The 25,217-nt window shown below is 37.9% G+C and overlaps 2 protein-coding genes across 11 annotated transcripts in view; one reads left to right on the top strand and one right to left on the bottom strand.

The window, feature by feature from the left end:
* The window catches only part of PDZK1 (PDZ domain containing 1), a 50,395-nt gene extending 42,572 nt beyond the window's left edge, over positions 1 to 7,823 (top strand). For all 6 annotated transcript variants that reach the window (XM_032634612.1, XM_032634621.1, XM_032634631.1 and 3 more), the window contains 3 exons: positions 4,538 to 4,762; positions 5,436 to 5,726; positions 7,339 to 7,823. In XM_032634612.1, coding sequence (XP_032490503.1) covers positions 4,538 to 4,762; positions 5,436 to 5,726; positions 7,339 to 7,392 — 570 coding nt within the window. In that variant the 3' untranslated portion in view covers positions 7,393 to 7,823. The remainder of the gene's footprint in view (positions 1 to 4,537; positions 4,763 to 5,435; positions 5,727 to 7,338) is intronic.
* The window catches only part of LOC116755333 (Golgi pH regulator), a 42,939-nt gene continuing 23,568 nt past the window's right edge, over positions 5,847 to 25,217 (bottom strand). The window contains exons 8-16 of one of the 5 annotated variants that reach the window (XM_032634651.1): positions 21,600 to 21,709; positions 19,586 to 19,674; positions 18,563 to 18,655; positions 11,960 to 12,055; positions 10,240 to 10,329; positions 9,226 to 9,291; positions 8,955 to 9,086; positions 7,307 to 7,372; positions 5,847 to 6,065 (exon numbers count right to left, since the gene is read on the bottom strand). In XM_032634651.1, the coding sequence (XP_032490542.1) occupies positions 7,310 to 7,372; positions 8,955 to 9,086; positions 9,226 to 9,291; positions 10,240 to 10,329; positions 11,960 to 12,055; positions 18,563 to 18,655; positions 19,586 to 19,674; positions 21,600 to 21,709 (739 nt within the window). In that variant the 3' untranslated portion in view covers positions 5,847 to 6,065; positions 7,307 to 7,309. Of the gene's footprint in view, positions 6,066 to 7,306; positions 7,373 to 7,980; positions 9,087 to 9,225; positions 9,292 to 10,239; positions 10,330 to 10,752; positions 10,880 to 11,959; positions 12,056 to 18,562; positions 18,656 to 19,585; positions 19,675 to 21,599; positions 21,710 to 25,217 lie in introns of those variants that run through there. The other 4 variants (XM_032634661.1, XM_032634671.1, XM_032634642.1 and 1 more) reach the window with 4 other exon arrangements.

Below are 25,217 nucleotides of genomic sequence, written 5' to 3'. Positions count from 1 at the left end.
TTCCTCTGATCACAACAGCTATTATCTGCACATTTTAAGGTTTTTATAACAGTTTTGTCACAAGAACTGAGGTTCACTCTAGCTTAGCAGACATTTGGGGGCCTCCTAAGGCACCATCTGCCTTGCTGGGTGTTGGTCACAAAAATGAACAAAGATGAACTTGTTCTATGTGATATGCAATAATAGAAGCATCCAAAGGTGTATAAGTGATATAGAGGGAAGAATATTATGAGAGGTGGTGGTAGTACTAGCCTCCTTTTTAGATGAAAAAAATGGAACTTAGACTAAGTGATGATTGGCGAAAGTCACACAGCTTAGCAGACTGAAGCCGGTGTGTGAATGCAGGTTTTATTATGCCATAATCCCTCCCAGCACAACATTCTGATTAGATACTTCAAGACACTTGTCTTGATGACACTCTGCCCCTATCCAAAAAATGCAACTTAAGGTTACATTAATTGACACTTAGCTTCTGGAGATGGTAGTATTACTGTACTGAGTTGGTCAGACTATACCTGAAATTACCAGTAATGTAATCTTGGGTAAGTTACCCTCCCTGTGCCTGTTTCTTTCGTTGTAAAATGGGCATAGCTACAGTGAAGGGTGGCTATGAGTGTTAAATGAGTTAATATTTGGAGCATTCAGAATAATGCCTGGCACATATAAATGTTTGTTAAATCAATATTGTATCCAGTTCTGAGAACCTCACTTTAAGGCCAGTGTCAAGAAAGGTAACCAGGGCAGAGGTTTCGTAAGACCCTACGTGAATATTTAGCTTGAATAAGCATAGACTTTGGGGAAGAAAGAACATCTTCAAGAATTTGAAAGGCTAAATGGCAACTATATAAGATGATGGATGTGTTAATTTAACTGGATTGTGGTAACCATTTCACAATGTATATGTCTAGCAAATCATCATGTGTACACCTTGAATATATACAATTTGTCAATTATAATTCATTAAAGCTGGGAAAATGTATGAAGCAAAAATTGACAAAATTGAAAAGAGAAGTACAGTTCTACAATAATACTTGGAGACTTCAATATCCCACTCTCAATACTGGATAGAATAACCAGACAGAAGTAAGGAACTAGAGGACTTGAACAACACAAACCAGCTAGATCTAACAGACATACACTCTATCCAACAACAGAATACACATTCTTCTCAAGTGCACAAGGGATATTCTCCAGAATAGACAATATGTTAGGCCACAAATTAAGTCACAATCGCCAAAAGATGTAATCAACCCAAGTGTCCACTGACAGATGAATGGATTTAAAAAATGTTATCTATCTATCTATCTAATCTAGCTAATGAATTTGGAAGGCTATTATGTGCAGGAAGCAGACTTATTTTTGAGGTGTTCTATGGGGCACAGCTTGACCAAATAGAGAAGGCACAGGGAGCTAGCTTTTGGCTTAAGGACAACTGAAGCTGCCAGGAACAAGCTCTGCAGAGCAGGGAGCTCCCAGTTGGTGGAAAAAATCAAGCAGAAGTCAGGTCACTGCTGTAGCTGTTGTAAAGGGAATTCTGGCATCAAGTCCTTGTCAATGCCTCCTAAACTTATGACAGCATGACTGAACTATAATTTTAATGTTTTGGTTAATATGAGAGAAATTGGACCTAAAAAGATGCTTGTTGCCATCTTCTTCCTCCGTCTTCACTACCGCCTCCACCCCAAAGTAAGTTCCATAGATGGGTAGGTGGGAGGTGGTTGGATCTTTGATATATATCAGTGAATAAAACAAACACCTAAAACAGTTCCTGGAACATATTAGACACCCAAATATTTGAGTGAAGGAGTAAAAACTCATTAAGTGTTTAATGTTACTGTCCTCTGCCTCAAGATTAGCTGCTACTGTCAGATACAGTTGATTTGCTTGTTTGGGTAGTGACATCAGTGGTACTTTTGCATGTGATGAGTCACTTTGACAATTTTCCACATTCTATTTTATTTTTTAAATTTATCTTTGGCTGCACTGGGTCTTTGTTGCTGTCCACGGGCTTTCTATAGCTGCGGCGAGCGGGGGCTACTCTTCATTGTGGTGCGCAGGCTTCTCATTGCGGTGGCTTCTCTTGTTGCAGAGCACGGGCTCTAAGCACATGGGCTTCAGTAGTTGTGGCTTGCGGGCTCTAGAAGGCAGGCTCTGTAGTTGTGGCGCATGGGCTTAGTTGTTCCACGGCATGTGGGATCTTCCTGGACCAGGGATTGAACCTATGTCCCCTGCATTGGCAGGCGGATTCTTTTTTTTACATCTTTATTGGAGTATAATTGCTTTACAATGGTGTGTTAGTTTCTGCTTTATAACAAAGTGAATCAGTTATACATATACATGTTCCCATATCTCTTCCCTCTTGTGTCTCCCTCCCTCCCACCCTCCCTATCCCACCCCTCTAGGTGGTCACAAAGCACGAAGCTGATCTCCCTGTGCTATGCAGCTGCTTCCCACTAGCTGTCTGTTTTACATTTGGTAGTGTATATATGTCCATGTCACTCTCTCACTTTGTTACAGCTTACCCTTCCCCCTCCCCATATCCTCAAGTCCATTCTCTAGTAGGTCTGTGTCTTTATTCCTGTCTTACCCCTAGGTTCTTCATGACATTTTTTTCCTTAAATTCCATATATGTGTTAGCATACGGTATTTGTCTTTCTCTTTCTGATTTACTTCACTCTGTATGACAGACTCTATGTCCATCCACCTCATTACACATAGCTCAATTTCGTTTCTTTTTATGGCTGAGTAATATTCCATTGTATATATGTGCCACATCTTCTTTATCCATTCATCCGATGATGGACACTTAGGTTGCTTCCATCTCCTGGCTATTGTAAATAGAGCTGCAATGAACATTTTGGTACATGACTCTTTTTGAATTATGGTTTTCTCAGGGTATATGCCCAGTAGTGGGATTGCTGGGTCATATGGTAGTTTTATTTGGCAGGTGGATTCTTAACCACTGTGCCACCAGGGTAGTCCCAATTTTCCACATTTTTTTAAATTATAAATTTATTTACTTATTTTTATTTTTGGTTGCATTGGGTCTTCATTGCTGCACGTGGGCTTTCTCTAGTTGTGGCCAGCAGGGATACTCTTTGCTGTCGGGCATGGGCTTCTCATTGCGGTGGCTTCTCTTGTTGCAGAGCACGGGCTCTAGGCACGTGGGCTTCAGTAGTCGTGGCACAAGGGCTCAGTAGTTGTGGCGCATGGGCTTAGTTGCTCCGCAGCATGTGGGATCTTCCTGGACCAGAGCTTGAACCCGTGTCCCCTGAATTGGCAGGCAGATTCTTAACCACTGTGCCACCAGGGAAGCCTCCAATTTCCCACATTTTAAAGAGAAAGAAATGTGGGAAGATTTGCAAGTATATCATTGAAAGGTCTGAAGTTAGCTGAATTAGGTAACTAGCAGGTTCTGTGCTGGTGCTTCTCTTGGTAAGAAAGGAAGATGTGATCTTGGGGTTAGTAAGACAGGTGATACCAGGACCCCAAATCCAGTTTTATCCAGGTTGTTGAACAGTATGATTTGGGGCAGAGCACATGTACTCACCTTCAGTTGCTTGATTTTCTACTCATTGCCTAACAAATGTCCTGGATGCTTGTGGGCAATAATTTAACTACTGATCCAAGATCTTACTATACCCAAATATACCCTTTTAATTCTCTCAACTAAAACCCACACTCAGCTAAACTCTTCATTCTGTAACACAAACCAGTCATATGTTTCCTATTCTCTGCCTCTTTTATATTTGAGACCATCACTGCCTTCTTCACATGGATGGTCTGGGAGTTGAGATGGATTAGAAGTATTTAAAGATAGCGAGGAGTCTGGCTTAACAGAAGTGTCAGCTAATGGTTACAATAATAAATAGTAAAATAAATTGAGTACAGCAGATACAGGACTGGAGGGGGAGGGGGAGAAGCAAGTAGCAAATGGTTGGAATTGGCTTTTGTTACCATATGTGATCACATGATTGCCAACCTCCTCTACCGGCTCCCTCAGTTAATTACTGCGTGTAATTCAAATAGTGGTAAAAATAATGTCTCATGTTTCACTTTCTCTAATGTGTTTAAGGAGCTCTGAAGAGTTCTGAAGACCATCTTATTGAAGGGGAAGGGCCAGGTGAACCTGCTCTGCATGAGGTACTGGGCAAGTCACTCAATGTCTATAATCTCCTAACAGGGAGATTGCCTATGGTTTGTTCAGTGACTCGCTCACTATCATGGAATCAGAATAAACTGGCAGTTCTGTTAGACTTATTTTTGGATCCTTGTACAACATTCTATACTGCTTTTATTTTATATATATTTACATTTATTTACACGTGTTTGCACTCATTACTCTATAACCAAGCTCAATCTTCCTTTATACCTTTTCTGTTTGGGGTAGTAGAGAAATTTTACAGCCCACAGCCAGATGTATCTGGAAGAGGAGTGGAACATGGAGGATACCTTATAAATTAAACCAGCACATTTAATAAAGTGTAACTTCCCATACTTACAATTAATGGGTTTTTTCCCCCTTTATTTTCAAAAGGCTGGCTTTTCTCCATTACTCTACTATCAAAATCAAGAACTGCCTAATGGGTCTGTCAAGGAGGCTCCAGTTCCTACTCCTGCCCCTCTGGAGGTCTCAAGCCCAGATACTACAGAGGAAGTAGCAGATCATAAGCCTAAACTCTGCAGGCTGGTCAAAGGTGAAGATGGCTATGGCTTTCACTTAAATGCGATTCGGGGTCAGCCAGGCTCATTCGTCAAAGAGGTATGGTGATCTGGTTCCGGCAGCCCAACAAACAGTCACAATTAGGAGAGTCCCAGTTTCTCCCACTCACTGATGGCTCAGTAAAAAGGTTACATTGAAGGCTTACACTGAGGGTCTCACGTGGGTTCAAATAAATGCTGTTATGGTCTTGTACCCTTTAAGATAGGTACTAGTACATCCTAAGCTCACATCTTTCATTTCTTAAACATCTGTTCCACCGAATTGTCTCTATAGATACTTTCAAATCAAATACTGTAAACAGAGTGAGTTGACATGACTGTGGTGACCGTCACTAATGATTCTGGGAGTGATACTTGTTTGCTTCTGTGCATTTGGCATAATGCCCCTACCCTGCAGGGACTGACAGTGAGGAGGCTATCTCTACAGCTCTCAAGTTGGGAACAAAGAAGGCAGACCTATGAAATCTAATGCCTTCAACCCAGAAGACATATGATAGTCAACCACTGTGACACTACTCATTTGAGCACAGAAGTTGTAGCTTTCATAAGGAGAAAAGCAATAGAGCACCATTCTCAACTTCTCTACCTCAAGGAGAAATAATAACATGATTAAGGATAAATTCTCAATGTCCTCATCTCTCCTCTGAAGAATAGCTAGTCTAACATTCTGTTATCTGTGTTTGGAAGTAATAACTCAGAACCTCTGCCCACAGGTACAGAAGGGTGGCCCTGCTGACCTGGCTGGGCTAGAGGATGAGGATGTCATCATTGAAGTGAATGGAGTGAACGTACTGGATGAGCCCTATGAGAAGGTGGTGGACAGAATCCAGAGCAGTGGCAAGAATGTCATACTCTTAGTCTGTGAAAAGAAGGCCTATGATTATTTCCAGGCTAAGAAAATCCCTATCGTTTCCTCCATGGCTAATCCACTGGATGACACCCCTGATCCTGAAGAAGGAACGCCGGAGGAAGCAGAGCAAGACTCGCACACGGCAAAAGAACGAGTGAGTGGTGATGCATTTCTTTTACTGATCTAACTAACCAGAGTCTGGTAAAGTCCTTAATAAGTGCACCATGTGTCTATGTTTACCACAGATTTCCTAAAATACTAGAAAATGTCAGTGTAAAGAGAACTAGCAAATTTATTTATCGTGGCAGAGAGGAGACGGTATAAGAACAGCGAACATCTTATTTTTCATAGCATGGAGTTGATGGTAACTTATCAAAATTACAATGGGAACCACCAGAAGAAACTGAATCAGACTATTTATGTACAAATTCTGGATCTACCATTTATCAGCCTTGGGTAAATGGATTTATTCTCCGTGCCTCAGTTTCCCCACCTATAAAACAAGGATAATTTGTCAGATTGTTATCAGGATTATATTAATTAAGACTGTTAAAGTGCTTTGAGCAGTGCCTGCTTCATGGTAAGCATGAAAATGAATGGTGGTGGTTAGTGACAGCATGGTTTTTAAAATAATTGGCAGATATTCAAGTTTTATTACTGGGGAAGAGTAAGCATTATTCCATATGTATTTGGATTAGATAAATTCCTTGGTAAGTCTCAATTTCTTTTCACAGGTGAACTTGAGATCCAAAGGTAAACTGACCTAAGTTCATAAAGAAAATGTATGGCAAAGCCAAGACTCTAAAAGTTTTATATTCTGTTACATTATTTCTATTGATTGATTGGTAATATAAAAAACAGATACTCATTTTTTTGGGTTTTTTTTTTTTTTTTTTTTGGTACGTGGCCACTTGCGGAGCACAGGCTCCAGACGCGCAGGCTTAGGGGCCGTGGCTCACGGGCCCAGCCGCTCTGCGGCATGTGGGAATCTTCCCGGACCGGGGCACGAACCCGTGTCCCCTGCATCGGCAGGCGGACTCTCAACCACTGCACCACCAGGGAAGCCCAACAAATACTCATTTTTAATGAATACATGCTGTCTTAGCCTGTTTGGGCTGCTAAACAAAATAGCATAGACAGGTTGGCTTATAAACAACAAACATTTATTTCTCACAGTTCTCGAGGCTGGGAAGTCCAAGATTACAGCACTGACAGATTCAGTGTCTGGTGAAGGACTTCTTCCAGGTTGCAGACTGCTGACTTTGGCCACGCCTTCACATGGAAGAAGGGGGTGCGGAGTTCCGGGAGGCCTCTTTTATGAGGGCACTAATCTCAATCATGAGAGATCTGCCCTCATGACCTAATCACCTCCCAAAGGCCCTACCTCCTAATAACATCACCCTGGGGAACAGGATTTCAACTTACCCATTTTAGGGAGATACAGACTTGCAGACCATAGCATACATGATAGCCATGGACTTTGTATTCTAGGTGTCTTTAAAAAATTCTATAATAACTCTATAGGAAGTCATTATAGTACTATGCTAACTTTATAGAAAAGAAATTATGTATATATATGGACATTAAGAAGTATGTTAGTGTCAAACAGCAAACTGGAAACAAAGCCAAGTATAGAATTTAGGTCACCTGGCTTCTAGTGAGTGACTCTACTCCCTGATTTAAGTCATGCAACTCTAGAATAGATCATCCATCTCCTGATGTTCACACTCTTACCACTTACAGATCCTTTGTTTTCTTTTGAACAGGCCCACAGTACAGCCTCTCATTCTTCTTCCAATTCTGAAGATACAGAGATGTGATGAGAACAAGCAATAGCTTTGGCTGATAGCTGTTTCTGGGTATTTAATAGGAATCCTTTCCTAGGGAATGAGCTACCACCGGTTTACTGTCTCTGTTAGAGAAGAACTCCTCTGGAAACCAGTTTGTCAATGTGTGAGTGTCTTCTGTTGTCATGTTTTAGGGGCGGCTACTGCAGATAGCTTATTTATGGTCAACTTAGGAAAAGTTAAGGCAGGAGCCAGATACTTTTCATTTGATTTCTTTCAAGCTTCAACTTAACTACATTTCTCTGTATGCTGTTATCTCTTCTGTAGGTTCCTAGAGCACCAAAGATGATTTATAAATTTGTATGTGTGAGAACTGCTAATTAAAGTACCTGAGCAGATAAGCCTATTAAAATTATCCTTTGTAAGAATGTTGTTGTTGCTAAAATAAATGCCATTAAAAATGCCTTTTGAGTATGCTTAAATTTTGCCTGTTAGCTGATGTAACCTTAATAGTGCTTTTGTTTTTGGTAAACTTTTTATGCTTTAACCTTCATGTTGCCTCTAGAAACCCAAAACACAATAAAACTCAGAATAAGATCTTAGTAATAAAAAGAGACTTCCTGGTAATAAAATTCAGGATTTTCTTAAATTGCATATCTGAGTGTTCTACAAATTTTCCAACAGCTTCCTTTTACAGATGAAGAAATTGAGTCGTAGGATAGGAAAGTGACTTATTCCAGTTAACAGTTATTCATTGTTTTACCCCACAGCACGAGGGGCAGATGAAAAGAAAAAATGAGATATCATCACTGACTTGAATTTAGAGTAATTCACTTTTAAATAATAAGTTGAAAGGAAATCAAGAAAAATGACATACTTTGAAGTCTCTCTTGGTAGACTCTAGTTCAGTTGCATACCACTCCTTCCCCAGGACAGATAACCTCTTGGTTATTTTAAGGGGACAGGGTCCGGGGAGGAAGGGTGGGATGCCAATTCATATTAGATCACACAAGCATAACTTTTTAACCAAGCTATCCTTGATAAAATGATGCTAAGTCCAAAGTGTTAACAATCTCTGATTTTAATGAAAGTCAACCTCAAGGGAACGTTATAACCTTCTCCATGTGATCCTTGACTTGAACAGAATCTCATGTGTTTGGCCCAGCTACCTTAGATCTCTCTTAGCCCAGAATTCCAGTGTATTTTCTCCCCTTAGTTTCTTGGCTCTGGCCAGTCCCACCACCCAGCATACTGCACCAGCCTCAAACCCAAACAGGGTGCTCTTGGCTGAGTACTAGCTTGGGTTACTTCTCTCTCTCATTTCTGTGATCACGAGTAGCTGATGCTACTCATGATTACAGTATCATCTGAGGAGGCAGGTGTAAGCTGGAGGTAGAATATGCTACCACAACATTTTTTTTTGTTTAAAAAATGTTAGGCCCCGGTCCCCTCCATTTTTTTCCCTCTTATATCCAAATTCTGACACCACTGGCCTGTAGCAGTCTATAATAGGCATGAGTTCAAGGTGTCATATGCTTCTCTGGTGCCTGTTTGTGGGCCAAATAGAGGAAGAGTATGCTGGAGAGAGCACTGACCAGGAAGATGACATCAAACCAACGGTGATAGAAGTTGAACTGTAGCTCTCCAAGGACCTCGGTGACTATGGTGCGGTACTCCAGAGGCATGCTCATTCGGATCAGAAGCACGGAGGAGACGAAGTACATGCCCTGCAAGTCAGATTAATCGAGAAGTCCCTCTGAATGTAGTGACAGACAAGTCCCAGGACATTGTTAAAATATTTAAAAGTATAGAGCACATTTCTGGCATTTTACAGCTGTGCACATAAAGCTAGTTCATTAAACTTACCATTATCTGTGCTAATAGCAGGACAATGACATTGGAGGACTTACTGCTGGAAATGGCATAAAAGAACTGTCAAGAAAGGGAGGAGAGATGAATTTATATAGTACTGCTAGATTCCTGTGTCAAAAACATTAAGTACTACAGTTAACATTTAATTGAAAATGTCTCTTCCATGCCACAATCCTGTATAGAACCATTCATATGATTAAGGCTATAAATAAGATATTTACATAGACTGCCCCAAAAGGATCCAGTTATACTTTTCCCATATGGGTAAGTTGGTGGTTTTAGGTATTATAACATGAAAGGATTCCACCTTATCAGAAACTATGTGATACATATGATTTTAACATCATTATAAATCATTAAAACAAATTACTCCAGGCCACTCCAAGCCCTTGAAATTGTTACTAGGCTCCTGAGCTCTTCCTAAAATTGTGCTAGATGCTTGGTGATCCCTTCTTCCCTCCCAACCTCTTCTCTCCTTTCATTCAAACAATTCTTGGATTTTGAAATCCTTACCTCTTCTGACAGAGAGGATTTACCTTCCAGCTCCATGAAGCCTTCTTATGCTGATCAGAAAACAGCTGAACATTCTGCTTCTCCTACTTCCATATCCTCCTTACAAGCAACTCTCACAGTTATTCTTCTACCCTCAAATACTATCTCATTTATTCATTCCAAATACCTGCTCAGCACCTACCATGTGCCACGTTCTGTTCTAGATGCTGGTGACATATCAGTGAATGAAACAGACTGTGACCTCATTCTCAACACATAGAAACAGACTATGACCTTTGGTAACTAACTGTACTTATCTGATTGGTGTATGATGTAAATACATCATCATCAACTCATGTATTAGTTTAACTTTTTCTTTTACTCTGTCGTATGTCTTTTTAATATTTGCGACTGTTGTTTAAGATCTCAGAAGGCAGAAATGTTAATTAGGTAAAATCATCTCACAGTGCCACATGTAATTAAATTAGTACTTTTAAACTCTGTGATACAACCTACCTTGGTAAGAGTGATCAGCAGTCCTCTGATAGATGTGACAATGATTATTCCAACCAGAATGAAGGAAATGTGTTGGGACCAGAACTTCACCTGTCAACACAATAGGAAGGAAAAATATTTGTTAATTCTCTGTTCAGAGCGATGGGACAGCTAAGAAGATGCATTCTTATCACTTATGTAGCTGTGAGAGGGAACTTCATTAGCAAGTAAGTGGCAGCGAAAACATGTACAGGAAGACTGCAGTGGATATCTTAACTAGCAGACTTAAAACTTAAGGACAGAAGAAAGCAAGTGCAATGAAGTGATGAAAATAACTCTAATAACCAGAAGAAACACAAAGCTAATAACACAGCTTCAAGTGAAAAGCATGAATCAAAAGGAAACCGAATAGCAGGCTGATAATTTTAATATCTGAATGACAGTTCTCTGATCACCCAAAACTATAAGAAACTTTTCTTCTTATAATAAGAGAATATGTAGACATTCTCAGCTATAGTCTAGGAAATAGCTGACCTTCATCTGAATCACATGATGATACTTTCTTCTCCTCTTGGATTGCTTCAGAGTGAGAGGCAGCTGTGATACCCTGTGCTTGATTCAGGGCTGAAAAGCATCTGAGGGGGAGCTGCATTGCTAACATCTAAGAGATGTTATTCAGAATTATGAAATGTGAAGTACGTATATAGATGAGTTATAGATGGAATACATATACACACACAGCAGCTAGCCTCAAAGCACTGATAAGGGCATTTCTAAAAACTCACCCCAGTACAAAAGTGTAAAAGAGGAAAACACGTGTGAATAAAGAGTGAAGCATACTTTACCGTATAATTTATACACTACTTGAAGGAAAGATGGCATGCTCCTTCACATGAAAAAGGATACACTATTGATCTATCATCAAAAAAATGTGTGCTTTGAGCTGTTTCTCAAGGACTGGCGCTCAATTTGCTCTGGTGTATTTTCATTTTATCCAGCTATGAGGGGCATGTCCAGCTGAGATGGCTGGCTGGGGGTAGCATGCAGTCTGTGGCCAGGATCATAGCACAGCTAAATGGCACTCATAGGGACTAAGAACATGACATTGATCTTATTATCAAAGTGCTAATCAGCTAGAATCACTGGCTATATATATACCTGGAAAAGATACTATTCTACAAATAAAGACATTAAACTTAAATTGGGACAAGAATGTGTTTAATAACAGTAGTATTATAAAACACGTAGAAAGATGATTAAAAAAACCTTTGTGCACAGGTGACAGTTAACACTTTTAGCTCAAAACCCACATGAATTAATTGATAGTTAATTTTTTATAGCAGAAATCATTTCAGTTCTAACACGAAAACACTAATTAGTATTTAATTTTCTACCAGAGGAATCAAAGGTGAGTTATGTTTGAAGATGTCATCAAGTATCACAGAAAGAAGTATTTGAATATTTGTTACGGAGAAGCTGGTGAGTGGTAGCTGCTAGAGAAGAAGAGGAGGAACTACAGAGATAATCACTATCCATGACAATAATAATTGCCAGTCGTTACTTATGGTTTTATGCCCTTTATGAATTTGCCATAGGAATATGCCAAAATATAGAGGAGAGTGAGAAGAATGAAAGCAGAAGCAAGTACCTAGAATAAGGAGTTAGAATCTAAAGAATTGTTATTTAGAGCAGATAAAATAGAAAGAAACATAAGAAATAAGGATTTTGATACAACTCTTACATCAAATTGGATCCCCAGATAATTCACAGTGATCTCAATGCCTCTTGTGACTGGATCAGTTTTCCCAACTCGGTCAAAAACAATATTAATGGTTGCCTGCAGAGACACAGACCTTTACATTAGAGTATCTCAATAATCACCATTTAAAAAAATGATTCAAAATAATGAATTAATCACCAAATGTACCTTACAGGTAGATATTCCTAAAAATGCAATTCTACTCTCAATCCAAATCATATATAAGAAATCTATTTTGGCTATTCACACATAGGCAAACAAAAGTCCCTATCTACACTATCTTTCTTTTCTGTAGAGTCTAAAGGGGAATAAGGCTATGACATATACAAATTAATTTAATAGGATCCAGCAAGGAAACATTTTGGTAGACGAACTCAGGGTAAGAGAATCAAGGAATTCCAGGGTAATTCCCTGTGGTTATTTTCTGACAGCTGTAATATCAATCACTAAAACAACAAAAATAGAGTTATAGCTGACAAACCAACAAAGAAGATCAAATGGAATTACGAAAAATACCCAATTAATCCAAAAGAAGGAAGAAAAAAAAGAAAAAGGGGAAAAAAGAACACACGAGATGAATAAAAACATACAGCAACATGGTTGTTTTAAACTCAACCATATCAATAATCACATTAAATATAAATGGTCTAAACCAGGGGTTGGCAGACTCTGCCACTGTCATATAACTGTAGCTACAGACAATATGTAGATAAATGGGCTTGGCTGTGTTCCAATAAAACTTTTAAAATAAAAGCACGTGGTGGCTGGATTTGGCCTGTGGGCTATAGATGGCTGACTCCTGGTCCAAATATGACAATTAAATGGCAGAGAGCACCAGATTAGATAAAAAAGCAAGTTGCTTACAAGAAACCCACTTTAAATATAAAGATACAAATATGTTAAAAGTAAAAGTATGGAAAAAGATATATTATGCTAACGCTAATCAAAAGAAAGCTGGACTGTCTATATTAATATGAGACAAAGTAGATTTCATAGCAAAAAATAAAAGGGTCATTTCATAAGAATAAAAGAATCATTTCAACAAGGGGCACATAATGACATGACATACATGAAGCAAAAAAGTGATAGAATTTAAAAAAAGGCAAATCCACAATAGGTGGACATTTCAACACCCCTCTCTCAGTAATTAAGTAGTCAGAAAATCAGTAAGAGTACAGAAAACTTTAACAATACTATCAACCAACTTGACCTAATTGACACTTGCAAGCCATTACACCCAACAGGAGTAGAATACACATTCTATTCAAGTGTACATAGAACATTAATCATGGTTAGCCATATTCTGGGTCAGAAAACAAGTCTCAATAAATTTAAAAAGATTCAAAGTATATTCGCAGATCACATGAAATTAAATTAGAAAGCAATTACAGAAAGATATTCAGATGATCCCCAAATATTTTATAACATACTGCTAACCCACAAGTCAAAGAAGAAACCAAAAAGGAAATCAGAAAGTATTTTGAACTGAATGAAAATAAAAATAAACATCAAAAAAGTTGCATTTTGTGAGACGCAACTAAAATAGTACTTAGCAAGAAATTTATAGCATTAAGACACCTATATTAAAAAAAAGGTTTCAAACCAATGATCTTAGCTTCCACTTTAAGAAATTAGAAAAACAAGGCCCCCAAAAAGCAGAAGAGAAATAATAGTAGAAACGAGAAAAACAACAGAGAAAAATCAATTAACCCAGATGCTGGTTCTTTGAAAAGTTCAATAAGATTGATAAACTTCTATCGAGACTGATCAGAAAAAAAGAGAAAAGACACACATTATCAATATCAAGAATTAGAGAGATATCAATTCACATCCACTAAAATTATTATAGTTAAAAAGATAGATAATAAGTGTTGGAGAGGATGTGGAGAAATTGCAACCATCACACATTGCTGGCAGGAATGTAAATTGGTACAGATGCTTTAGAAAACAGCCTGGTAGTTTGGCAGTTTATATAGTTTATATAGTTAGCGTAAACATATAGTTAGCGTATAACCCAGCAATTCTACCCCTACAGGTTTCTACCTAAGAGAAATGAAACATCTGTCCACATAAAAACTTACACATGAATGCTCACAATAGCATTATTTACAGTGGACAAAAAGTGGAAACAACTCAAATGTCCATCAACTGATAAGTGGATAATTTAAATTAATGTGGTATATCCATATAAGGAAATAAATATTACTCAGTCATAAAAAGGAATGAAGTACTGATAGAGGCTACCACATAGATGAACATTGAAAACATTTTGTGAAGAAGCCAATCACAAAAGATCACATTGTATGATTCTATTTACATGAAATGTCCAGAATAGGGAAATTTATAGAGACAGAAAGTATCAATAGATTAGTGGCTGCCTGAGGCTGGGGGAGAAATAGGGAATGACTGCTAGTGAGTATGGGATTTCTTTTTGGGGTGATAAAAATTGATTGTGTTGATGCTTACACACTTTGTGAATATTAAAAACCACTGAATTGTACACTAAATGGGTGAATTGTATTGCATGTGAATTATATCTCAATAAAGCTGTTACATAAAAAGAGAATGAGAGAGGTGACATCATTACAGACTTTATAAATATTAAAAGGATAATAAGAGAATACTATGAACAATCTTATGCCAATAAATTTGACAACTTCAATAAAAATGGATAAATTCTTTGTAAGACACAAGTACAAAAGTTCACTCAAGAAGAAATAGATAACCCTGAATAAACTTTATACATATTAAAAAAATTATATTTGTAGTTAAAAAACTCTCTGCAAAGAAAACTCCAGGTCTAGATGGCTGATGAAATCCACCAAACATTTAAGAAAGAAACAATTCCATGCAAACTCTTCTGCTAATTAGAAGAGAAAGAAATACTTCTCAACTTATTCTCTAAGGTTAGACACCTAAACCAAACAAAGACATTAACAAGAAAACTACATTCTGGTATTCCTCATAAACATAGATGCACAAATTCTTAACAAAATTTTAGTAAATTAAATCTAACAAAATATAAAAAGGATAATACATCATGGCCAAGTAAAGTTTACTGCAGGAATGCAAGGTCAGTTTAATATTCAAAAAGTAATGTAACACTATATTAGCAGACTAAAAAAGAAAAACCATATGATCATCTCAATAGATGCAGAAAAGCATCTGACAAAATCAAACATGCTTTCATGATTAAAAACACTCAAGAAACTATGAATAAAAGAAAATTCCTCAGCCTGATAAAGGGCACCTAGGAAAAACCGACAGCTAACATCATACTTAATGGTGTAAGACTGGATGCTTTCCCCCTAAGATCAGGATGACTGCTCTATTTAACTCTGTAACTGGAGGCTTTGGTCAGTGCAGTAAGGCTGGGGGAGGAGGATCAGAAGAAAGGTAGGATGGAATTGTTTATGTAGAAAAATCCTACGAAATTTATAAAAAGCTTCTAGAAATAATAAGGGAGTTTAGCGAGGTTGCAGAATATAAGATCAATATACAAGAATCAATTGTATATCTATATACTAGTAACACTTAGAAATTAAAATTATAAAAACATTTTCATTTATAATAGCATCAAAAAATTAAATACTTAAGAGATAAGTCTGATGAAAGTTTTGTACACTAAAAACTATAAGGGCTTCCCTGGTGGTGCAGTGGTTGAGAATCCGCCTGCTAACTCAGGGGATGCAGGTTCAAGCCCTGGCCCGGGAAGATCCCACATGCTGCCTGAACGGGCCTGTTCGCCACCAACTACAGACCCTGCGCTCTAGAGCCCACGAGCCACAACTACTGAAGCCCGCGGGCCTGGATCCCATGCTCTGCAACAGGGGAGGCCACCGCAGTGAGAGGCCCGCGCACTGCAACAAGGAGTGGCCTCTGTTTGCCGCAACTAGAGAAAACCCGTGTGCAGCAACGAAGACACGATGCAGCCAAAAATAAATAAAATAAAATTTAAAAAGAGTAATAAAAACTATAAAACACTGTTGAGAGAAACTAAAGAAGATCTAAATAAATGAAGAGTTGTACCATGCTCATGAATTGGAAAACTCATTGATCAAGACAGTGTGGTATGGGCAGAAGTAAATATATAAGATACATATAAATCTCAATAGAAAAAAAGAGAGTACAGAAACAGACCCACACACATATGGTCAATTAGTTTTTGACAAAATTGCAAAATCACCTCAATGGAGAGAGGATACTCTTTTCAACAAATGGTGCTAGAACAATTGGCTATCTATATGAAAAAAATGAACTTGGATTCATACTCCAATATCATATTAGAAAATTAACTCAAGATGGATCATGGACCTAAATGTAAAACCTAAAACTATAAAATTTCTAGAAGAAAACATACGAAAAAAATCTTTGTGACAAATCTTTAGACAAATATTTCTTTTTTTTTTTGCAGTATGCGGGCCTCTCACTGTTGCGGCCTCTCCTGTTGTGGAGCACAGGCTCCAGACGTGCAGGCTCAGCGGCCATGGCTCACGGGCCCAGCCGCTCCGTGGCATGTAGGATCTTCCCAGACCAGGGCACGAACCCGCGTCCCCTGCATCGGCAGGCAGACTCTCAACCACTGCGCCACCAGGGAAGCCCTAGACAAAGATTTCTTAGATACAGCACCAAAAGCATAATCCATAGTAGGAAAAAAAAAGATAAATAGGACTTCATCAAAGTGAAGAATTTCTGGTTTTCAAAAGATACTGCTAAGAGAATGAAAAGCCAAGCCACTGACTGGGAGAAAATATCTGAAAATCACATATTTGATAAAAGGCTTCCAGACTATATTGAAAAACTCTCAAACGCAATAAAAAGAAAACAACCTAATTAAAAAATTGGCAAAAAAATTTGAATAGATACATTGCCAGAGAGGATATACAGGTGGCAAAAAGGCACATAAAAAGTTGTTCAACATCATTAGACATTAGGAAAATGCAAATTAAAATGATTCAATACCACCTCATACTTATTAAAACATCTAAGATTAAAAAGACTGACTACACAATGTTGGTGAGGATGTGGAATAACTGAAACCCTCAAACACTGCAGGTGGGAATATAAAATGGTGCAACCTCTTCGGAAAAGTTTGGCTGTTTCTTCAAAAGTCAAACATACAACTGCCATATGATCCAGCCATTCTACACTTAAATGCTTTCTCCCAAGAGAAAAGAGAGCATATGTCCAAATACAGACTTGTACGTAGATGTTCACAGCAGCTTTATTGTAATATCCCCAAATTGAAAACAAACAAATATCGATCAGCAGGCGAACAGATAAACAAATTGTGGCACATCCATACAGTGGAACACTACTCAGCAATAAAAAGCAACAGGGGCTTCCCTGGTGGCGCAGTGGTTGAGAGTCCGCCTGCCGATGCAGGGGACGCGGGTTTGTGCCCCGGTCCGGGAAGATCCCACATGCTGCAGAGCGGCTGGGCCCGTGAGCCATGGCCGCTGAGCCTGTGCGTCTGGAGCCTGTGCTCTGCAACGGGAGAGGCCCCAACAGTGAGAGGCCCGCGTACCGCAAAAAAAAAAAAAAAAAAAAGTAATAGAGAGGCATTACAAAGGGGCCTGAGGAAACTTTTGGAAGTGATGATGGATGTGTTCTCTATCCTGATTGTGGTGATGACTGTTGCACAGGTATATATATATATATCAAAATTTACCAAATTGTATACTTTAAATATGTACAGTTTGTTGAATGTCAATTACATCTCAATAAAGCTGTTAAAAATGTTATGCTCTCCTAAAGGCTGCATCTCAGGAAAAGCCTTTAGTAGCTTAGTTAATTGAATACACTATCTTCATTTATCCTCTCCCACTGAATGAATCAAGATTTAAAAATGTCATCTGAATGGGTATTAGCATCAATTTATTATAACATTAGATCTGTTAAATCCAGAATCCTCCATTCATCTACACTGATCAAAATTAACTAACAAGCTGACAAAGCTCCTCTTTGTGCAAGCACAGCCCCAGTGGGAAAGTCACCGAACTAGAACGTCAAATCAGCCTTTTCTATAATCACACTGAAATCCATTAATACCTGCAGATGAGTCACAAGTAAAGACAAATAATGCAGTACATAAAATGCACATAAAGAATAGAGCATTAAGGGAGAGCCACAAAAGAATAAGAGCTGTAAGCACAGAAAATGAATTTATCTGTAGAAATATGTTTTAGAATTTACTTTTTTGGGTATATACAGATTATTGAAAAGGACAGGTGGTTTCTATTCTGAGCTGAAGGTAGGAATCGCGTTATATACAATCACGTACTCATGCGTAATATGGAAAGCAGGGTGTAGAATAAGAAACTTCAATATTCACTCTTCATATATTTCATAATCTAAGAACTTATTCATGATTTCTGACAGAAGAAAAATGCAACCTCCCTCTTCTAGGTGACCCAAAAAGGAGAGGATGAAAAAATGAGGCTCAGAGATGTGAAAGATCACATTTTCTATTGACTCAACTGGATTTGGAGTTTAGTTCAATGCCTCAACCGAACTCAATTTTCTCTCTCTGCCATTACCAGGGAAAATCACCTAAATCCTGACAATTAAAAATAATATACTTACCATGAAAATTTTCCAAACACAGTAAATAGAGAAAAAGTAACCCAGAAAATTAAAATATTTCCCCTTGAAAGTTTTGGAGTATTCTATTCTCTCCTGAGGGAAAACAAACACAAAACATGGTTAGTCTCAGCAAAATTACATTTATATTCCACAAAATTCCTGCCTCTATGAATCACTGTTCAGGCTAAGAATTAAAACCACACATGATAATAATATTAAAATAACAGTAATAGTAGTAGTGGGAAAAATTTATTGAATGATTACTTTAAGCCAGAAATTAGGATAAACACCTTACATGCATTATCTACTTTAATCTTCATAACAACTCTTATGAGATATGTTCTCTTTAATTTTACAGATGAGAAAACAGAGGCTTAGAGAGGTTAAATAACTTGCTTAAGGTTGCAGAGCTAGTGAGTAAGGGAAGTTAGGCTCAGGTCTATCTGTCTTCAAAGCCTATGTTTACCTCTATCCTACATGGCTATTCCTGTGAAGTAATCCTCAAAAAGGATTAAAATAGTTTGAACAACCTTAACTAATAGATTTTGCATATTTAAATTACACTGCATTTTAGGTGTACAAAGGAAAGTTACTTCTTGTAGTTAGGTCCCTTCTTGATCTGGATCCTTTAAAATAGCGCTAGACCACGGCAGATTGGTGTCTTACTGCTCTTACACTATTATTAACTTGCAAGAGAACAAAAAACAGAGGAGCTACCATAGGAGCTACCCTCTTGATCCTGGATCATCAGTAGGAAGTGGTGTGTGCCACCTTCCTAGATGACTAAAAGCCTCTTCTGACTATCCCACTAATTTCTATTTTTGAGAGTGTTCCATTAAGGGTTTTGCTACTGGTAGGAGCAATGTCACAAAGAGTGCAGCCATCAGTGCTTCATGGCTGATATTGAAGCTATGAGGTGCCTCTTACATGGCTTGGCCATAGAGGATGCTAAAAAGCTATTTAGTCTTGTTCTCTCTTCAATCATATTAGTAAAAACCACACTTCAGTTTCCTTGCTCCGTACCTTGGTAGCATATAGATCAGCCGTTTCCAGGAAAAGCTGCCTGCTTAGTTCTTCCAAAGCATCCACTTCCTGTTGAATAAGAGTAAGATCTGGCACAAAATGGGCATCAAGGTTTAAATCACATAGAAGTTTCAAGGAACAGCAATAAAGAAAGCATATGCTTTTGGTTTCTTCTACAGTGGGTCCTAGGAACTGCCCATATTTTCAATTTCCTGCTTATAGCCAGCAGTACTACTTTAGAACAATTTTTCCAACCTCAGACACAGGTGTATAAAGCTTTTCCATCAAGAGCGTCACCACCAAACACCTACCACTCAGTTTCTCACTAGCTCAAGTGGCTCAGAGAGGTGGTTCTGTTTATTTTTTCTTTATCTAGTTAGATTAAGTCAAATGTAATCTTTGGAATCTCAAAAGGTTACATAGTAAGAAAAACACCTATAATATAGCAAAGTTTTCTCCTGAAATATCTGAATAAACACAATGTTAGGGAAGGGAACTAATGTTTACTGAGTTCTAATACAGGCTGGGATTTATAGACATTACCTTCTTTAGTTCTTTACGATATTATCTTCTATTATTTACAACAATCCCATGAGATAGGTGTTATTATCCATTTTGCAGATAAGGAAAGTAAAGCTCAGAGAGTCAAATAACTTGCTCAAAGTCACACAGCTAATAGGCATGGAAGCAAAGTCAGATCTGCCTTACTCCAAGGCCTGCTCTTTCCATTACGCTATGCCACTTTCGAAGAACTCAGTGAGGTCGTGTGATTATCCTCTCCATTTAGGAAAGGACTCAGAGATCTTAAATAATCCCGATACTTTTTTGACTTGACTTAGTGTTGCTAAGATAGCTTAAACCTAAACTTTGGCTGTTATGAATTTTTAAGTAATAAAAATAGTAAAGACAGCCCTTTCTAAAACAGAAGCATTGGCTTTAATCCAAATCCTCCCTCCTCTCTGTGAGTTTTCCACTATTACCCAAATCAGCAAATGCCCTTCAGCTCCTTCCTCAGTACTGGCTGCTGTTGGCATGGTCCAGGCCACTGAATAATGCGGTTTAATGAGTTACACGTTTGGCTCTTCCATGATTAGGCAGTAAGCTCCTTGAGGAGAGAGGCTATCCTCTGCTCATCATTTTATCCTTTAGCACTCTGCTGGAAATAGGAGATGAGAAATGAATTTAAAGTCATCTTTTTTTTCTCTCTCCTGTGGTCATCCTACTTTTTTTTCTTTTTCTTTTTCCAATTCTTACCTGCATTTCACACCAGAAAGATATGTCATAATTTATAGCAAGAATAGGTTACATTCTTTTTCTCCAGTTGAGGCACAGGGGAATCTGTTCTTCCTTAGGCCAGAGAATGAAGCAGGAATATGCTATTTTACCTCTAGTCCCTCACCCCAAATTCCAGCTTAATAACCTGGTAGCCACAAAGAGATTTGGTTACTCAATTTGGGAATCAGTTTAACACTGCAACCAGCTGGGCCAAGACAAGTCCATTATCCCAATCTCCTTGATTCTTTAAACCAAAAAGTCACTGGAGATACAGAGCTGCTTAAAATTTGTTTGTTTCTAAAACTGACTGCTTTAGAAATGGGCCCTTACAATCTCATATACAAACCATCCATCTGGGGGAGGCATTGTTTTGTGGTGGTGTTTCAGAGGTGGGAAATACAAAAGTGTAGTGGAAAGAACTGAGGAGACCACAGTTCTGGTCTTATCTTTGCCACAAGCCACTGTGTGACAAACTTCTCTGGGTCTATTTTCTCATCTGTAAAATGGAAAGACTGACATGTTAGGACCCCTCCAGTTCAAAGACAATGGTTTTATTATTTTATGATCTTCTATGGCTGTTGGAACGATGACTGTACACATTGTATTTCCTAAGCCCAGCCCTGGCCAGCTGAACTCTGTTGCAGTCAGGTATCTTAGAAGAGAATATCCCAATACTATTTTTTCTTCTGCCCTTGGTCCAGAGTTGAGAAAAAGAATCAAGCAGAGGGATAAAGGATACTTTCACTTCCTGGTGCTGAAGTGGTAACACTCTTTATCATTCCCCAGAATCCTGATGGTTTGTTATGCACCTCCCCCTTCTGGAACATAGTCCTCCGTGTCATTGCCATCCTGAAATAAAATATAAAACCTCAGCAAGGAAGCATGGACCCTCGTACTCCACTCTCATCCGCTTTCCAGTCTCATAACTGCTCCTTTCATTTGCTGAGCTGTTCAGGGAAGGATTCAAATTCTGGAGTCCCACTTTTCCACTGCTTACAACTGAGGGAAAAGCATACACTCCCAGAAGGAATGTGGAATAGGTGAAGGAGCACAGAATTGGAGTAGGCAATAAATTTGAGGACTGCCTCTACAACTTGGAAACTGTGAGACCTTAGAGTTTTCATTTCCTCATCTCTGGATGATTGTGAAGATCAATGAAATAATATATTTAATTATTACCATTATCATTTAAAAACAAAATAAAACAATAGCTAACATGCCTAGCTAAAGGATCAGGTACAGGGTAGAAACTCAATAAATGTTTTTTTCTTTCCTTTTTAAAAGCAGACAAAAGAAAAACAAACAAACAAACCAACAAAAACCTCGGAAAATCACATAAACCTGGCCTCTTCTAAAACACCATTCTCCCTTTAATGACAGTCTCCCCCTACTACCGAATAAATCAATGGAAAACTTGTCCTTCCTCTTGTCCTGTCAGTCTGTGGAAGGACCTACCGCTTCAGTGGTGGCTGCTGGCATTTTCCAGCCCACCACATAGAATAGGGTCCTTGTGAGGAAAAATAGAGCATTTGTGCATAAATGGCTTCTTGAAGAGTACAATAGGCCAAGGCCTACAGGCTTAAAGTAAACCAGAATGAGTCTAATAAAAAGAGTTGTAGAACTAAAGAAAAATTTAACTCAAGGTTAACCTCAAAAGGATGACAAGAGATAGAAGTGGTAAGGATAAAGAAGCAGCATTGGTATTCATGGTTAGGACCAATACAAATGGAACCAATGGTACCAAATACCAAATGGTATTTTTGTGGGCTAAATTCTTTAAGCCATTGGCTAAAATGATATTAACAATAAAGAATATTAAGTGTGTTAGCCATACTGACTTAATTGTTTCCTCCTTAAAATGACCTTTACCGGGATACTGAGTAAATGGAATATAGCTCCCAAGTTGTATCAGCCCCTTCTGCGTTTTCCTCTACGCATGTGCACCGTAACTCAGCATTATTGGAAGATGTAGAACAGCCAAGAAGAGGCTCAGACCCAGGGAGATTTTGACTTGGCGAGACTCATAAGTCTTAGTTTTCCTATTTTCATAGTTGGGAAAGCTGGAGCAAAAGGGAAGAGGTTCTATTCCACTCATTTACATCAACCTACCATGCTGGATTAAAGGAAGGCAGAGGGAGATAGGGCGCACAGAAGCGCATTTCTGTTGTCCTTAGTTTCAATGTCTATAATACAATAAACATAATGACTGGCTGTGGAGTGGAACCTCTTGAACATGTAAAGACGACAGACACTGCATTGTGGCCCCACAACAGGCAAAGAGGTAATCACTAGAAGAAGTATGCACTTGGTAGTAGTTTGCACGTAAAGAAGCTGAAAAATGTCTACTATGGTTTAAATACTCCATTCTGCCGTTTTCTGGTATCCATCGCTTCTGGTTGGAAGTCAGCAATTACTTTTTTAATTAAACATTTTCTTTTGAGATAACTGTAAATCCACATGGGGTTATAAAAAAAAAACAGAGATACCATGTACCCTTTCCCCACCTTTCCCCAATGGAAATCTTGTGGGTACAATATCACAACCAGGATACTGACACTTATAGAGTCAAAATACAGAACATTTCCATTACTACAAGGATTCCTCATGTTGCCCTTGTATAGCCCACTTCCCTCCTCCCACCCCCAGGCCTTCTTTAACCCCTGGCAACCACGAATCTGTTTCCACTTCCATTTTGTCATTTAAAAAATGTTATATAAATAGAATCATACAGTATGCACCCTTTGTGAATTGGCTTTTTTACTCAGCATAATTTTCTGGAGATTCATACAGGTTGTTGCATCTATCAGTAGTTCATAACTTCTTATTACTCAGCAGTATTCTGTGGTATGGATAAACCACACTTTAACTATTTATCCATTTAAAGGGTATCTGGATTATTTCCATTTTTGGCTACTATGAATAAAGCTGCTATAAACATTAAGGCACAAATTTTTGTGTGAAGATAAGTCTTCATTCCTCTGGAAAAAGTACCCAGGAATGCAATTGCTATGTTGTGTAATAGTTGCATGTTTAGTTTTTTTAAGAAACTGCTAAACTGTGTTCCAGAGTTACTATGCTATTCCACATTCTAACCAGCAATGTATGAGTGATCCAGTTTCTCTGCATCCTTACTAGCATTTGTTGTTGTCACTAATTTTTATTTTAGTCATTCTAATAGGTATGTAGTAATAGCTCATAGTTTTAATTGCATTTCTCTAACGGCTAATGATGTTAAAAAGCCTTTTCATGTGCTTAATTGCCATTTATACAACGTGTACAGTGAATGTCTGTGCAGGTCTTTTGCCCAACTTCTAACTGGACTGTTTGATTTTTTTTTTTTCTCTAACTTGTGAAAGTTAGTTCTTTCTCAGATATGTGGTTTTCAAATACTCTCTCCCAGTCTGTAATTTTTCTTTTCATCCTCTTAGCAGGGTTTTTCACAGAGTGAAATTTTTTCATTTTGATGAAGTCCAATTTATCAATTTTTCCTTTTATAAATTGTGCTTTTGGTGCCAAGTCTAAGAACTCTTGTGTAGCCCTAGATTTCAAATATTTCTCCTATTTTTCTACCAAGTTTTATAGTTTTACATTTTGAATTAATTTTTGTATAAGGTGTGAGACTTACACTGAGATTCATTTAAAAAATATCTATGGATGTCCAATTGTTCAAGCACCATTTGTTGAAAAGGCTATCTTTCCTCCACTGAATTGATTTTGCAAATTCGTAAACAAATTAGTTGAGCATTTTTCTGTTGGTCTGAGTCCTCTATTCTGCTCCATTGGTCTATGTATTTATACCTCTGCCAATATAATCCTTGATTATAGCTGTATAATAAGTTTTGAAATCAGATAGACTGATACTGTTCATTTTACTTTTTCAAAATTGTTTTAGCTATTTTGAAAAAGTGTCTAGTACTTTTGTGTCTCCATATAAACTTTAGAATAATTTTGTGTGTATCTACAAAAAATCTTGCTGGGATTTTGAAATGACTTACATTAAACGTGTACATCAATGTGGGGAGAATTAACATCTTTACTATGTTGAGTCTTCCAATCTATTAAACATGGTATGTTTCTCTATTTAGACCTTTGATTTCTTTCATCGGCACTTCATAGTTTTCAGCATATAAGTCCTGTACGTGTTGTGTTAGATTTATACCTAAGTATTTCATTTTTTTTGAGTGACTGTAATTTGTACTGTATTTTTAATTTCTAGTAATATAAAAATACAATTAATTTTTGTATGTTTACTTTGTATTCTACAACCTTGTTCAGCAACCATTACTCTTTTTGTTGTTCCCCTATATTTATCATTTTTCTCTTGATGCTTTCAAGATTTTTTCTTTATCTTTTAGCA

This window comes from Phocoena sinus, chromosome 1 (genome assembly GCF_008692025.1).
Source record: "Phocoena sinus isolate mPhoSin1 chromosome 1, mPhoSin1.pri, whole genome shotgun sequence".
NCBI classification, from domain to species: Eukaryota; Metazoa; Chordata; class Mammalia; order Artiodactyla; family Phocoenidae; genus Phocoena; species Phocoena sinus.
This window is presented reverse-complemented; position numbering and strand designations above follow the sequence as displayed.